Raw genomic sequence first — 18,030 nt, 5'->3', positions numbered from 1 at the left:
ACAGAAAGGTCTTCAGGGCGCTAAGCGATGACGTATGTTGGCTGGGGCAGCTGCAGCGGGATGGGACAGGGAAGGTAAACAACTTTTTCAAGGTTTGCTGGGGGAACGTCATTAATGACTGCGGCATTCAGACTAGTGGTCGCCCATTCATGCACTTTGAAAGTATGCATGGTGCCATGGTGGACTGTGTGCTTTTTGGGAGGGGCAGTGGTTTACGCCCCCTCCTCAAAAGATAAAACCATGCGGAGCAGTATAACGCTGAAAAGGGACGTGACTGTGCGAGATCACAGCATGAGCGTACTTCGATTTATCCTAGCTTTTTGAGAACATCCTTGGACACTTTGGGACTCTAATGGTCGAAAAGGTAGTGGATGAACAATCCTCCACGCTGTTAAAAAAGTAATGACATATTAGAACAGTCACCACCTTTTTTCCTCCTATCCATAACAAATTCAATTCCTGCCTGGAAGTGCCACGCTTGGGTTTTAAAAGTGGACTTTTGAACAAGCGCTGCTGAGTGGTTAATGCATGTATACATCCGCATGTGTGCCCAAAACTTTACTTCTGTTCCAGCAAAGAACTCCATGGGAGGCCAGGGACACCCCTTCCAATATAATTGTGTTACGTGAATCAGGCATAATGTGTATGTTAGAGTTAAGGGAGAATTGCTGGTAATATGGTTTGCGATCCAGGGGGCGCTGTAAAGGTGCTGCTGAGAGGGTGCTGCGTAGAATGGACAGTGGAAATGTCCAACACCAGAAGGTACTGGCTGCACACTTCGATAGGGATTGTAGCGGGAGTGGCTGTTTACTTTCTCAAAACTCCTACGGCTTCCCAGATGACTCCTCTAGGGGCGTCTTTCCATGCATGACATACATTCTCACACGGAAACTGCAAGCTATCTTCCTTTTTCACCTCTTTACACAAAACACCCATCTCCTTAGCGCTCACACATCAACAAACCGCCCCTACTCTAACCACAGCGTTTCATATATTACTAACAATACCTGCCCCCAAGCCACAGCATAGCCCGCCGGAGCCTCCTCTACTATTACACCCACACTGCGAGCTCCACCCTCCGCGAATGCATTACAAGCCATTGCCCACCCACCTCCCTGAACATAACTGGCACTGACAGCCCTTCTCTCACACATTATGCCAGCCTCCTTCTGCACACTGCGCATACTCAAACAACTTGTGCGCATACTTAAACAATGCATCTTCCTCAAGCCACCATCTCCCTTCACACCTACCCAGCCCTTCCACTTTTATTCCACACCACTGTCTTTTCCAGCCCCTTTTTTACCCTCTAACCTTGCATCCTATAGTGTAACACCCACGGAACTACTCGCCCAACTCGTATGCACTCATCAAGGAGTAACCCATGGTGAAATTTTCTTTTCTACACTTCATCTTAGTTGCGGCTTTCTATACATATATTGGTCTGTGGTTTAGGAAAATAAATGAGCAAGAGTTACACTGGTTGAGTGAATCTATGACACAATAATTCATAAAACGGAGCTCTTTTTACCTTTTGCCGAACAGATGATTTATTAATGGTCCTGAGTAAACTGAGTTTTCGTTTTTCCGTAACGCACAATATATCGCTGCACTTTAAAAATTTCGCTCCAGATAAGGGCAACAAGCCAAATGGGTCAGATTTGTTGAACAAAAATGTTCTACTTGGGACATCAAACATATGTATTGGGGTGCTGGGTGCTTACCATTGCAAACACAAATCCGTACATCCTGCTCTTTTCTTGAGCCCACGAATGAACTGGGATGATACATTTGTTTTATTTGTCTAATTTGGCCCTATTCCTGCTGATAAGGAAGACACTTGCTCAGAAATTATGGACACAAAATATAGATTTTAGTTATAGCAAACTATGCTGTTTTATGAAGAAGCAGTTAACGTAGTAAAGACTCTTCACCACCTGCAGGATGCCAGGGGTCGTTTGCATTTGCAGTTCACAATAGGAATGACTTTTTGTTTACATTGTAGGGTCATGTTATGAGATTTGTGTATATTTGAAAGTCAGCACAAGGACCTTGGAGCATTTGCAATGCAATAGGTCTCAAATTTGCAAGACTTTGTTTGGCATTGTAAATGACAATGCCTTTTATGTATGTGTTTTGAAAAGCCTGTGAGCGGTGCATAGTCATTGCCTGGCAGTAACTGCACCTTTTTTGCTGCCAGCCTTGCTTCTCGTAAGCAAAGGCTATAAGTACAAGGTGCTTGTTTACGCACCGCTTGCAGGTTTTCAAAACACATACATAAAATGCATTGCCATTTACAATGCCAATAGCTCAAACTCTGGCAAATGCGAGACCTATTGCATTGCAAATGCTTGTTTATTGATGATCCTGCTATTTTAGAATGTCCATTAATACCCTTATACACATTGTAATTCGTTTTCCAGAACCCTGCAATTTTAGAGCCCATTGTTTCATACTGCCTTTGGTTTGTCTATCGCCCTTAATAGTAAACATATGTCTCTGTGGTGGCTTGCACAAGCAAGAGAGATGGGGCCGGGTGGGGCTGGTGGAAGTCGACAGATGACGGTATATGTAATAATAAATAAATAAATAAAACGACTTACTTTGCGCTTGCCGCAACGCCGATGCAGCGAGCTCAAATAAGGGGTTTATTTAATGATTAAATATTACTTACCCTGTTGAATATCTACTTCCACGACGCCCCACTCTGCCCGCCCCTGCCCCGCCCTACCGCCCTTACCTGGGTGAGCCGCTATTGATATCTCCACATCCTATTGGTATTTTGATCTGAAAGCAGCCACTCCCCATTTCAGTATCCTGACATGTTTTTCCATTACATTCTGAAACAACCAAAGAATGGGCCTGACCCCAGGAATGTTTAAGCAAATAGTTCTGACTAGTCAGCAGATAAGTAAGTTAGGAGGGCAGGGAAAGGCTTGCACTGCCCGTAATTCAGTGGGTGATGTTTTTATGTCTGCCTCAGAATCAAAGAGACACTAGAAATAATAATATATACAAACGGTAATTAATAGTAATCGAATTAACTGTTTGCATCATGTTAAGAAATTAAGTAATGCAGCATTTCAACAAAAATAGTCACACTACACAAACATGTTTAACCGTTGTAAAAGACCTTTGAAAAAGACCTAATGCGAAGGTGCGTTACATTCGTGCTGTTTACATGCATAAATGCGCAATGATTGAAACCACAATGTAAGTTTAAAGACTCTTTAGTTCTCTTACATGCCCTTCGTGGTGCGGTGTTTTTGGAATCTGCAATGAAACAGGGAAAACAAGGAAGGATTCGTCAGTGCCTGTGGGCAATGTATTGATGCGTGAGGTTGGTATGAGCTTAAACGACGGGGAGCACTAACCTGTGTCAAAACGATTAGGTGAAAGCTATCCGGGGATCTGCTCTGCGAGACGCCGGCAACACAATGGTTTCCCGCGTTTCTGCCGTTCAATATGTTAGGTGTCGACGTGGTTTAGCCCTTGGATAGAGGTAGAAAGCAGACTATGCCGATTGGGGTTAGGTCTGACTTCCATATGGAAGAATGCTTCACAGAGCCGAGTGTTCTGGAGGTTAACTAGTGAAGCTCAAAATTAAATGGTTACGTGGTGGACTAAAAAATGTATGTGAAAATAAAAATAAAGATAATAATTTTGGGAATATCATGAAAGTTGGACGATGTGGGGATTGAACCGGGTGTGTATTGCTTGGTATGTAGTTGATGCTGCTGTGTTCGCTGTTGTGGACCTAATGTTAAAACGATTACTTAAGGGTACATAGTGTCAAAGTAGGGGTATGCACAATAACACCAAGGTCAATACAGAGAGCAAATTAGTCATAAATAGCAAGAAAACTCAATCCTTTCATTAATCCCGATGGGATTTTGGGTAGAAAGTCTGTGAATCCAGTAATTCTCACGTTGAAGGAGGAATTTGTTATTGTCTCTCCCTTCTTGTTTTTGTATTGTCTCAAGTACTATGTATTTCATTTGAGAAACGTTGTGTTGCTTTTCCGTGAAATGGGCGGACAGCGCTGACTTCATATTCTTAAGTCTGATATTGGACTTGTGTTCTGTGAGGCGTGTCTTGATACGGCGCTCAGTTTTGCCTACATACATTTTGCCGCAGGGGCACTTTATCCCATATATCAAATTGTTGGTGTCGCATGTTGCATTCACTCTAAGCTTGATAGGATTACCTTGACTTGGATGATTCACCGTGTTACCCTTAATGATGTTATTGCAGTGGCCGCAATTTAAGCAAGGCTTAGTGCCTGCACTACTAGTGGGCCTGCAGCATTGGTTGTGCCACCTACTTAAGTATCCCTTTAACCATGTCTCATGCCTGCCACTGCAGTCTGTGTGTGCAGTTTACACAGCCTCGTCGACCTGGCAAAATAAAGCTTTTGCCAGGACCAAACATTCCATTTTTATACATATCAGTCACCCCTAAAGTAGGCCCTGGACAACCCACAGGGCAGGGGGCAATGCATTTAAATGGCAGGACATGTACTGGTAGGGAAAAACATTGAAAATCGTTTTTCACTGCTATAAGGTCTATCTCTCCCATAGGATAACATTAGGATTACCTAATTACATTTTAGAAGTGTAAATTCTAATTGGGAAGTGATAAAACCCCTTGTGCTGCTGCATTAAATGCCTGTGTTAATATAGGGACCCAAACATTTATATTGGACGTAAAAACGCCATCGGGACCCTATCAAGGTCAGGGGCTTTTCCATTTGCTGATTTTGCAAAAGCACTAATGACTTCCTCGAAGCTGACCAAACCTAGGGGGGTCAATAACTGGGGTTTTTGTTCTCCCTGTGATATGTCTTCTTTTTGATTTTCTGGGTAAAAAATAGTGCCAAAATGGCTCAGCCAATCAGACTGAGAGACCATAAACTCAACCCCAGAATTGTTTTGATCCTTAAAAAAATGGGGAATTTATTGCCTGCCAGAAAAGTGTCTGATGTCTACACTCCGCTGCCTGGACCAGTTTCACCCATGTCTGTTCCTGCAGTAGCTTCTTCCTCTGGCCTAATACTTGCTTATAGTGTCATAATTGTATAACCTCCTTGCAATCCCTTGGGGCTAATTGTAGAGCCTTTTTAGGTTCCGGTTTGTATCAAACCAGCCCAAGAGCTTTTTCTTAGTGCTCTTACAATTAACTTTTAAATTATGTGAGATTGCCGTAGTCATTTTCTGCAAAGTGCCCACTATACTTTCCAGGGCGACCTTTGGTTTTCTGTGCATACAATAAAGTCTTCTTTGTTTTTATTTATGACTCTGCCCAAATTAGTTGAGGCTAATACCGTTCAGTCTTGCTACCTCGACAAGTGGAGCTAACTAAGGTGCTTCATTTTGGTTAAACTCTACTTTTAAAACTAATGTTAGGGGAAAATGGTCACTAAGGTTTGAAGAAACCACAGAAAATGAGCTCTGCATTTCTAATCCATGTGTCGAGAGTAAACTATGCTCAATACACGAGCTATATCTGTTCCCACAAAAAGTATGCAAGAGAGTGTGTTCAGTTCCACCACGTAGCTCTAATAGTTCTAGGTTATGTTTATGAATTACTTTGTTTAAGATATCTCAATATCTATCCTGGATAAAATGATTCTGTGCATCCCTTAAAGCATCATTGCATTCAGTTTCAGTTTTTAACGTCTTTATTTCGAAGTTTTTCTTCATAAAAGACAAACATATGAAATATTTACAAAAAGCACACCGTAAGTATGTGCAACCATATGCAAGCAAACAATTTAAGATATCATAAATCTAGTTTTAAAAGACAATTAAATAGCATAGAAAGACGATTTTTCTTAAAATGGTAAAATAAAATAAAAGAGATAGTTCAGAATTGAAATCCAAAAACATGATTCTAGGACAACACCTCTAGCATTCAACTGTTGGTTCCTTGTAAGCACCTTGCTCTAATAATCCAGGCCCACCCAAGATATGTTGCCACTCCTATGGATAGCCATTCTGCTGTATTATATTTTAGGATTAACAATGCTTCATTGCTCACTCCGGTATTTAGTCTTTGGCATTCACATACATTGGTCAAGGAATATGTGCAAATGCCCAGATTAAAATCACCTACCCATATGAGCATGCACTCATCTCTAATGTCCTTCGTGAAGGCATCCAATTCTAGTTCTTCTATGATTTTGTACCTTGGGCTACGAAGTACATTATTATAAAAATGTATCAGCACGAAGAGCTGTTTAGGGTCTATCTGGAAGGGAGACAGTTAAACATATGGGGATTTTAGGAAGGTTTTCTTCTGTTTTATCAGAACTGTTGTTGAAATTATGATTGCCAAACCACCCTAATCGCCCCATATACTGATGGAATTGCAGGAGTAGTAATTGTCACAAAACCATCAACCGAAAGAATTTCTGTATGCCATGTTTCCTGCAAGCACTGTAAATGTGCTGTGCGTATATGGTTATGCCACTCCCTATTACCTTGGTTTTTTTTTTATTCCTGCGATATTCCATGTCTTAACCATTAAAGAAATTCGATTTTTTCATTTGGCCTTTGGGCCTGACCTGTATTTATAGGTGTTTACCTAATGGTCCCAGGGTTGCTTGATTTTATGTTAATTTCTGGGAACCCTGCAGTCAGTCTGGCTCACTAAGATTTGATAGGGGTGCGTATTTATTGGTAAAACGTAACAAATTTCCAAAGCTAGAGAGACCTGGGGGGATATGTACAATGAAGTGGCAGAGAGTGTGGTTAGCCTCCTGGATTTAACGACACGCTCCGCCACCACGGAAACGCAAGGCTGCACCATATTTACAAGAATGTGGTGCAGCCTTGTGTTTCCCCCTACGATGGTGCTAAGTTTAACGATTTAGCTCCAATGCAGGCACCCTTGCTCCAGAGTGCAATGGTGTCTGGGGGAGGATTGCTTATGTGTAGGACGGTGTCCCTTCCTGCACATAAACAATCCAAAAATGCATTTTGTAACTTTCATGTGTGCTGCTTCATGCAGCACACATGAAAGTTACAAAATGGCATTTTAAAAAAAGTTTTGTTTATATACAGGAAGGGTCAGCATCCTGTACATAAACAAACCATAGCATTTGCTTTTTCCATGAGTGCTGCACAAGGCAACACACATGGAAAAAGCAAAAACGAGGAGAAATAAGGCATTTCTCCTCGTTTCACCAATTTAAGACCATGATTTTCCTGGTCTTAATTTTGGCTCTGCCTCCTATGTACTTATCAAAGAAAGGGTTTGGCTACTGCGCAGTAGGTAAGCATGCCTTCACCTTATTACTCTCTTTTCATACTAATAACTCACATTATTGTCGTCTACATTGCTAGTTACATTTATAGCAAGGTCTGCATTTGATGAGTAAATTCTATGATGAATGTAGAAAGTTGTGAGTACAAATTATCGCTCCTCTCTGTTTGCTAATATGAAATGGAAAACAAATGTATATGAATTTGTTTTACATTTGCCGTTCCCCTGAAGAAGAGATCAAAAGATCTCGAAATGCATTGGGATGGATTACTTACAATTGTATAGCATCATGTAACTGTTTTATGATGTAAAATCATTTTGTGACCATTTTTGATTTTGTTTATGATGAATGAATTTAATTCAAAAGAGATATATGACATAAATATGTTGGTGTCAATAAATCATGAAAAATCATGACTGAAAAACAAACAGTTGATCAAGAATGTAAATTATTTCAGAAATTTAGTATACAAGAAAATCTCAAGAAATAGCTAACCGTATGGTTGGCACCCGCTGTGCAGGCAGGGTTCAGTGATAACCTATCACTTTCCTTCTTACTGGCCACGCCACTATAACAATTAACAACAAGGACTGCCAATACTGCCACTTGTTTTTCAATTTCTAACAAGAGAAAGAAGAATTAAACAAGTCTCTCTTAACCTCTCTTTCAAATTGAATTAATCTGTTTATTTTTTCAAAAATTTCAATTTTTTTTTCGGAATGCAACTCATTACAAAACCTCAATACTCAATACAAACTATACAAATCTCCCCACAGAACATATCGCCCTTTTAGAACCAAATTAGTGTTCCTTTTTAAACAATCTTACATCAACATTCTCCCTTTCATATTCACGTGTAGTATCACATTCATACTTGTGTTTAGACTCATTCCCACATTCAAAGATACATCCTTCTCACATTCACTAAAACCCCACACCGGGATATCAAAAAACGTCTTAAATGCAAATCTAGAAAACTTTTCAAAAGACAAACATATAATGATGAATTTCAAAATTGGCCATCCATGATTCAACAAAATCAAACACTTCTTGAAATGATGTTTTAACTTGATTGACCTAAAATGTCGTGGTCGACGCGTTTCAAATCCCTTTGTTCAAGGGATTCTCGTCAGGACCAAGTGTCTCTTATTAACCATTCGGCAGGTTCTCATAAATTGTTCTCATGTCTTATTTTAAACTATCCAGGCGCAAAAGCGCCTCAGTGTGGGTAGTCTTCCCAATCTTGTTTTTATTTTTCAGTATGCTGATGATCTGTTTGGCTCTGTATTGTCTTCTATGCAGAAATCTCTCCATGTAGTGTAACCCTGGTGTCTTTACTATCTCTGCCGGGTACTGTTCGACTTGTTTGCTATTATTTCGCGGGTCACGTACATAGGGGCCTTGTACCTAGGGGGGAGCATCAAATACAATGGGTGGTGCGGTGGAACGCCCACCACAACACCCACTGCACGCCCCTTTCATGTTAAACATAGCGTGAAAGGGTGCCTTATGTACAAAGCAGCATTAAGCCACGTTAAGTGTCTTAACGCTGCCTTGTACATCAGGCAAGGTCCCTATCGCCACAGGAACATCACAAAAAGTGATGTTCCCGTGGCGATAGGGGCTTGTACATACGCCCCCTGGTCTATTAATTGGCAGGTAGCCCATCATGTTCCCCAGGTACGCCGGGGGTCTATAAAAGAAGTGTAGTGGCATTGCGAGAGTCCTCTCCTCATTTTGGTCTTGGTGGTAATGTGAACACTTTAGATTAAAAAAAAAGATTTTACTACTGCTGGGTTTATGGAATTTACTACTATACAATCACCATGGTCAGTCTTCTGCGAACCACCAGGCCAGTTTACCCTCCTGACGGTAATAGTTTCCTGGAATAAAACATCTGTATCACCGATGCAGTCCGCCATCCAATGGTGAACCTTATTTTTTCAAATCTGACCAATTTACACTAATATGAGGTTCCAATTTTGGGACATTGTTAGAAATGGGGGTCTCTACTTGGCACTGGCTGGCGCCACTGTCCAAACAGGGACCCTTCTTCCTAAGTCAGGGCAAGTGGGTCACCCCCTTTGACAATCCCTGCTCAACCCTGTGGTAACGTAGCACGAGCAGTTAGGCCTATCTCAGAGGCAGTGTGTGAAGCGTTTATGGCCACGTACAATAAGGCAGTAATGACACCACAAAAGGACACAGCTCAGGTAGATATAGAAAAATAATATCGTTACCTAACAGTTCAACTCAAAACTCTCAAAGCGTTTCAGCAACTACAATTCACGTCAACACGTAGGGACTCAAAGAGACAACAACGTATTCACCCAAAGCGGGACACTGACTGAGTTCAGGGCCGGGGCCTATGTGACCCGTTGCGCACCAGATACCTGTCGTTGGAAGGGAATACAGCATGCAGCTTCTGGAAGAAGCGGAGACAGTGACAGGCGGACTCCCAGCGACCACAAGTCTTGGGGGCTGAGGTCCGCAGTTGCACTCACAGTGGTTCGGGCACTCAGGGACAGGCGGGCGTGCAGTGGCAGGAGGCACGGCTGTGGCTGCCCGGGCTGGTGGTGGCACTGACTCTCGTCGTGCAGTTCCGTGGTGGGCTCACAGCGGCTGCAGCTCTCTCTTAGCTGCGGCAGCCCACAGGACAAATCCCAAGGATGCAAAGTTGTCAATAGTGCGGGTGCTCAGAGGCCACATCTCGCTCTTATCTGCGGCGGCCCGCTGGGCAAATTACAAGGATGCAAAAATAGCACAGGGTGTGGGCACTCAGCGGCTACAGCTCCCTCTTGGCTGCGGCGGCCACAGGACAAATCACAATGATGCACAGTAGCAAAGGGCTTGGGCACTCAGCGGTTACAGCTCTCTCTTGGCTGTGGCGGCCCACTGGACAAATCACGATGATGTACAGTAGCAAAGGGTGTAGGCACTCAGCGGCTACAGTTGTGGGCACTCAACGGCTACAGCTCTCCCTTGGCTGCAGCAGCCCATGGGACAAATCAAGATGAGACAAAGTGGCAAAGGGTGCGGGCACTCAGCGGCAGCAGCTCTCTCTCGTCTGCAGCGGTCCGCGCGACAAAGGTTGGTCTCGATCAGGCGGCCACCACGGAGGATGCTCAGCGGCCGCAGCTCTCTCTCAACTGCAGCGGTCCACGCAGATTCAGCGGAAGGTCCGAAGGTGCAGATTCCGGCAGGCACTCAGCGGCGGAAGCTCTCTCTTAGCTGCAGCAGGCGACACGGAACCCACAAAATGTTTGAAGATACAGATTTAGGCGGGTTCTCAGCGGCAGCAGCTCACTCTTAGCTGCAGCGGCCCACACGGATCCAGTGAAAGGTTTGAAGATACAGATTTAGGCGGGCTCTCAGTGGCGGCAGCTCTCTTTTCGCTGCAGCGGCCACACAGGTTTAGCAAAAATGTTCAAAATGTTCAGAGGCTGGTGGGCGCTCAGCGGCTGCAGCTCTCTCGTAGCTGCAGCAGCCCGCACAGGTTCAGTAACATTTTAGAAAGTCTCAATTCCGATTCCTGCAGGCTCTCAGAGGTGGCAGCTCTCTCTTAGCTGCAGCGGGCCGCACAGGTTTAACAAAAGTTCAGAAGTGCCCAGTCCGTGGTCCTCACAGTAGAACTAGAGGGTCCGGATTACTCGACGGAGGCCTCACATGCAAGCAAAACTCCTCGCACAGGAATTCCGACGGCTGATGGGGTGAAGTCTAATGTCCCTGAGACTTCTGCAGGAGGTGCTCTCGATTTAGGCCCTCGGGTAGTTTCTTCGTCAAACTTGAGGAAAGTTGCAAAGTCCTTTCCTCTGTTCACTCAGAGTTTAGTTTTGACATCCAGAAGGAACGCACTTGGACAAGGTTCCAGCGCAGCGTTTTATACCTAAAAAGTCTTTGTTCTCTGAAGTCACAAATCACTCAATCTAGTCAGAACCAGTTTGGTGGGGTCGAGGAGCTCTTAGTTTATAGGGCGACATCCTGCCCTTACTGAATGAGGGGGTATGCTATCAGACACCCAGTGGGAGGTGAAGACATCATTCCCCTTGCAAGGCACCGCCCTGCTTGGATCAAAGAGTCAGCTCCCCCCATGCTCTGAATACCGATCTCTCTCTCCAGCCAGGTCTGACCCAGCTGGCCCTGCTGCTCCAAAATCAGATGGCCAACAAACCTACTCGCAACAGCCTACAGTAAAGCTTAGGCAAGAAACTACCACGTTTTCAGTAAAGGTATTTCAAAACAGGTAATATATAAATGGTCCTTACTAGAAGGTCCCCCTCAATGTCCTGAGCATATACATATCAAACTCGAGGTTCCTTTCAGGTTTCTAGGGCCCAATAGGATGATAGAAAGCAATCTTTAACCAGCTCATCCTGGCCTATGAGAATGGATCGTTTCGCAGTAACGACAGTGAAGTGGAGGGTAACTCACTATTGACACAGGCTACACCGATGTAGCTAATATAGTTATCCTTATTCATACAGTCATTTATATACAGGGAGCACTCACGCTGTGGCACTAAGTAGCAGTGGCGCAGCACCCAGAACATCTAAATCCAGCCAATATAAAAGATAGGGAGAGTAGAGAGGAAGGGAGACCCACGCCAATGATGCCAGGTCTAACAGACATCCTTCAATATTATAACACAGGGTGTAACATCAGGGGGAGATGTAAAGTATCTGGGAAGGCTGCTAAACCACCCAAGTTGCCTTTGATGGGTTTAGTAGTCGAGAACATTTGACATACTGGTCCAGGCTTTTTGGTATATGGGCTTTGGGTATCTCTCTTTACATTATTTGGTTGGCTTAGTAGGTTTGGTTTGCATGCTGTGATTAGTGCTACACACTGTTCATCTTTCTCTGCGTTTTCAATGATGTAATTATTTGAGACACTAGAGGTATTTAGGGAGAGTACTCTTTGCACAAGCACTATTTGCACTTTTGTCACCTCAATGATATGAGTTATGATATGGTTTTTGAACGGAACTGGCTAAGACTTTGCGCAAGCACTTATCTACCATTTACTGGTAATTGACATGTATATCGTGTTTTAATCTATATAACTTTGTATGTGATGAATGTAAAATTGTATTTCTTTGATGGATTTCACAAATCCGAATAAAGATTATTTTGACTATGAGATACGACCTCCAAGACTGGTGTCTCTGAAATACAAATTTAAAATCCTAACTTATGGTGAAGTTGGATTTTTAGAGACTTGGTATTTTCTTACTTTAGCCTTTCGGTGCATGCTGTCTGTCTCTGATCAAAAGTCTGGGGTGGGTGACAGAGGGCTTTGTGTATTCCCCCTAGACAACCACCCACAGTTTGAGCTTAGGTGGGACTTGATGGGTCAGCCTGGCAGGATGTGGGGGAAGAGCTGGACCCAGCCTCAGTTACACCTTAATAGGCTGTGCCCTGTCCCCACACAAAGGGCTGCATACCCCCTGTAGTGATTCTGGAGCCATGGCAGGAAGGGAGGACCTCTGTGCACTTCAAAGGCATATCTTTGAAGTCTCCCGCACTGCAAAGGCACAACTGGGTATAAGTACTGAACCTCTGGCACAATCACTTCATTACACCTCTGGACCGGCGGATACTCTGCCATGAAGAAGAACGGCTGAGCTGCTGAAAGAACTGCCACTCTGCTGAACAGCCACTCTGAAAGCACTGCTGACCTGCTGCTTGCAGCCCTCTTGCCTTGAGGAAGAACTGGACCTGGATCCCATCTTGAACCCAGGACCCAAGAGGGAGTGAAAGGGCTAGTTTGCTCTCCTTCTGATCGGAGACTCAGGGACAAAACAGTCTTCTCAAAGCTCCTGGACCCATCTTCAATGAGCTCCTGACCCCCAAGAGGTGCCTCTCAAGTCCTGGGCCCTTGCAAGGGGTTTTAAACCTCTTAAAGTCAAGCTTTTGTGCTCTTCGCAAACGTGATCAGGCCCATTCGCTCTGGAACCATGCTGTTTGCACTGAGAATCAGCGCAAGCCACAGCGAGTTTGTCATTTTGCACAGCAAGGATGGTCCACAGGCGTGTATCGTCAATGCAAAACATCAGCCCACCAATCTTCGATGGCCGGCCTGCTCTTCGTGCCAGGCCGACCATCGCCAGTGACACTCTCCTTGATCCTGGCAAACTTCTCCCCCGCGAACGGGACTCTTGACACAAAACATGAGATGGTAAAACTTCAGTGGGACTAACCTGGGACTGTATCTGACCCTCACTCCATTGTGGCCGGTGTGAAGTTTGGTATTTGACCTGGTCCAGCATGACTAAATATCCCCAGTTGGAGCTTTGTGCTTCAAAGCACTATTTTACAGTTTATTCTTTAAAAATTCATAACTTCGGTTCTAGTTGTTGGAATATTGTCATTTTCATCTTGTTTTAGTTTGAAAATTAAGCTCTTTTTTCTAATCCGGTGTGGAATCTTTTTGTGTGGTGTTTTAACTAGTTTACTGTTCAAGTGTTGCTCAAATACTTTACACATTGTCTCTAAAGTTAAACCTGACAGCTCTGTGCACAGCTTAATTCAGTGTTTGCTTTTGCCTTACTCTTACTAGGATTATGGTTACTTCTCGGCCATGTCTTTTACCCTAGTCGACCAGTAACCCAGTTTCTAACACAATGCCACGAAGTACTTCTCTCTCTCAAACACCATGCAATTCATTTTAACAGTCAAATGACTAATGCCTTCCACGCTGGGCAATAAAAGATGCAAATCACTGATATTTTCTCTAAATGAAACTAAGAAGGTCTGCACCTTGAAGCTGTTAGTATAAAAACGTCAAGTACTCAGAAAGTAACTACCTTTGCTATTTTTGAAATTAGAACTACATTTCCCTAAAAAAATATGTTCAGGTTAATTACTGGATGTCACAGCTATTAATAGTGTTTACAATTGTAATACTGCTTAATTAGTGTAATTAATTAATGCTATTTATGTAACTAATAAAGAATAAAGACAATTAAAAGGGAAGTGATTTCTGGGAAAGTGACACAGAGTGAATAAGACTTAAATGAGATTGTGGTAGACCCCCTGTGAGTACCACAAATAGATAAAAAGGAAAATAATAGTGTAGAATGTTACATCTTCAGATCCGAGTTGAGTACCTTTATGTGGCAGTGATCATTACTAGCTCATCGTATAGACCATAAAAAATGGGCTCTTCATTGGCTATGACATAGGAGTTGGTGCAAGGTGGTTGAAACAGTGGCAGTCCTTCAAAAACAAGATACAATCCGTGCTGTGGTGTCCATCTTGCATAACTCTGTTCAACAGCTCATCAAAGTAGACAATGAAAAAAATGTGGAATCTTCGAACACACAATTCAAAATATTATCCCTGCATGCAGTACTGGCATTTAGTATGGGCGAACTGGGCCCAGGCCACCAATATTCTGAAGGGTGCACGGAGTTGTGTGCATTAAGGTACTGCTAACAGCAACACCCTTGTCATTCTGCTCCAGCCTTGTCCATGTCTCTGAGTGCTCATTTCTCTTTGATCTGCCATTTCAAAGTGTATTTTATCCTTCATTTTCACACCTTGGGAAATGTTTTAACCGTCCATTAGCCCCTTTTCTTGCCTTCCCTTCACCCTCTCACCCCTGCTGACACACATCAACAATACCATTATCAGCATGAGGCAGCTAAGCTGTCTGTGATTTAGGGGAGCTGGGGAGGGCAGAGACGTTTGTGCTCGGGGGGCCAGTTACTGCTCTGCCAGGGACTGACCAGTGAACTCAAAAGAACCTCCTGCTGACTCATTTAATTCGCTAACAACAGCATGGGTGTCAAAGTTCCCTCTGCATGGGGCGCTATCTTAACAAAACCACAAATCATGCTTAGTGAAGAGTCATATCAAATCCAGTGGCGTAACATAGGCCCCTGCAGTACCCTTGGTGGGGGGGGGGCGAGCTCCAGGGGGCCCCCTCAGTATAGTACCCTGGCCTGAGAGTGCCTGATTAAGACTGGAGACGGGTCCTCAATGAACCTTGGAGGGGGCCCCTCAAGTTTCGTTACACCACCGATCCAACCTAGAAACGCCAACCCTAGAAACACCAACCCTAAGTTCACCGCTCACGGTAAGGGGATGGAAATGTTGAAAGTGCGTGATTTTCTCTTTCTTATTTGAGAATACTTACTTTCCTTTTTTGAAGACATTTATTAAAGATAAAGACAACATCAACGAGCAACCCATATCTTTAATGATAGAATCTAAAAAACAACTAACTATATCAACACCACAATAGCGATATAAATCATACAAGGCTTGCTATCTATAATGCAAGTACCGGTAAAACTGAACTGTACATAAAACCAGAATACAGCAGGAAAGAAAATTTGGGGCACAAAAAATAAACAAATCGAATCAGCAAATCCGTTTCATATTAGCAATTGAATACCATTCATATATCCCCTCAAATATTTCCATAAATATTACGGCAATGCAAATCAACTTTACAACCTTACTCTGTCTTTGATTAGTCAATTGGCACTTGTTTGTGCAAAAAAAAATGAATGGGCAGAATCTTATTGAGCCCCAGTAATTTAAAACAGGTTAGCGTGCTTAGCAAATACTTCTAAAGGCTCATGATTTATGTATTTATTTAAACTTGGGTACTACGTTATATGCAAATGCATGAATTCGTCTACCTTAAAGCATTTAAACTCACAAATGTTTCACCTTTTTAAGGTTCTTACCCACAGTTTAAGTAGGACAGGATAAGGAATGACAAGAAGACAAATGAAGAAAGGAAACGTTATGTCACTAGGCTGTCACTGTAGATAAAAATAGCTGAATTTAGAAATAATGAAAGCAGTTAAACTTCTTACTGTGGCAGCTGTCTGAAGTCCCCAGAATACTGTTCATACTTGTAATTCACAACATTCCACTGTGAATTGTAGTATTTAGAGGCCTGTAAAAGAAATAATGGACATGTGTATTGTAGCAACTTAAAAGTAACATATGCAGTATATCTATCTATCTATCTATCTCTTTGCAAGCTTTGATAGGATAATTACAGTTGGACCATTAATAAACAAAATAGCGAGAGAAAAAAATCACATAAAAATACTTTTTGTGAAAAGCAAGGACTTTGGCTTCTCCCATGTATTTTTACTGGAAACCACCTGTGCTGCATCTTTGGGTATTTGTGCCAAAAGTAAAGTTTTGTCAAGTTTTCGAAAACTTAAAAATCTCCCCAAGTGTAAACTTGATTAACTTTGCAAAACTTAGGGGCATATTCACAAGGAGCTATCGCAGAATTAATGACACTTTAGTGCAGCCAAAGTCGTGATACATTTACCCCACCATTCACAAGCTGGTGCTAATAGCAGACATCAGCAGAATTCCCGCGATAACAGTCTCAAAACCTAACACCACGGTGGACACCACCAACTAACACTAATAAGATGCAGAGCAGGCGTTCCTGTGCAGAAACACACGAAAAAACAACAACACCACTTTCACAACAAACTGATAGATCAGTGAAGCGAACCGAAAACAGGCGATGAGCCGCGGTGGCCCCAGGTATTTAACACCTGCTTGTAGCAGGTGTAAAGACGGACGACTATCTGCATTAGGCAATGGAGCTCCACACACAGCCACACCCGAAGAACAAACGAAGCAATGTAGCTACTCATCATGCAGTTCGGAGCCCCAACAGGGCCACAACACCCATTGCCACCACCCCCGGGACCACCACCACCCCCAGGATCCGGACCCGCAACCCCTCCCGGACCACCACAGATGCAGCGCAGCGTAAGACAGCAGACCTACATAAACCGGACCACTCACACCGACCTGAAGCATGAGGAAGTCGTTGCCCACTACAGGCTCAAAAGGACACCATTCACCTTATCATGACCCACATCATCCACAGGCTGACGGTCCCAACACAGGGGAGAACCAACATCCCTTTGCAGACAAAGCTGCTGTCTGTGCTGCACCTGTTGGCCTCTGGTACCTTCCAACCAACAACTGCCAGAGTCGGAGGGGTCTCACAGCCAGCCATATCAAAGTTCATCACACCTGTCCTGGATGCAATCCTCAGCTTCTGTCACGATCGCGGCATTACGGAACTACATTTCCCGGCATGCCATGGGCCAGAACTACAGCTCCCGTGATCCCTCGGGATGGAGCGCGATCTCACGGGAGATCACTTAAGGACGTCGGCGGCAGGGGACCGGTGTCGGGAATTTCCTTGGAGAACTGGATTGCTGTGTTTGGGTTTTGGATTAACGACGGTGCGGTAAGGGTGCTTGCACCACTGGGATTTTCAGCGGGATCGCTGATTATTTTGAGACTTGTGTTTTGGGCTACTCGGTAACGTGTTACCGTGGTACCAGTGTCTTGACTGTTGGGACAGTTGGATTTGGCTCGGTTGGTATTTTCGGCCGACGGAGGAAAACGCTGCTACTGGCTAGTAGTGTTTAGGGGTGCAACATTAACACGTGTGGGTGTTCTGTGCATGTACTAAGGATTCTACCCTATACCCATCTAAGAGGCATTATATGGGTTATTGGAAGAACTAAGAGTTCCATGGGTCTTCAAATGTTAGTTTTCATGGATTACAAATCCTATGGTGGCAGCGTGCATTGAATTGTGTTTGGGTGTTAACTATTGTTTATACCTCTTCTAATTAACAGGGGTTTTCTGGAGGTGTATGGTTACACTCTACTCCTGTGAAGCATTGTAGAGGTATACTTAGGTAGGTTCTGATCTGTGTAAAACATGTGATTCATGGGTTATCCTTTAGGATTCTGA

General features: G+C 43.5%; 1 protein-coding gene across 7 annotated transcripts in view; it reads right to left on the bottom strand.

The window, feature by feature from the left end:
- DOCK10 (dedicator of cytokinesis 10) overlaps positions 1–18,030 on the bottom strand; it is a 1,735,912-nt gene that overhangs the window by 1,042,505 nt on the left and 675,377 nt on the right. For all 7 annotated transcript variants that reach the window (XM_078665953.1, XM_078665951.1, XM_078665949.1 and 4 more), the window contains exon 4: positions 16,098–16,180. In XM_078665953.1, coding sequence (XP_078522079.1) covers positions 16,098–16,180 — 83 coding nt within the window. The remainder of the gene's footprint in view (positions 1–16,097; positions 16,181–18,030) is intronic.

Source organism: Lissotriton helveticus, chromosome 11, assembly GCF_964261635.1.
Source record: "Lissotriton helveticus chromosome 11, aLisHel1.1, whole genome shotgun sequence".
Classification (NCBI taxonomy): Eukaryota; Metazoa; Chordata; class Amphibia; order Caudata; family Salamandridae; genus Lissotriton; species Lissotriton helveticus.
Note: the sequence above shows the minus strand (reverse complement) of the source record. Positions and strands in the feature narration are given on the sequence as shown.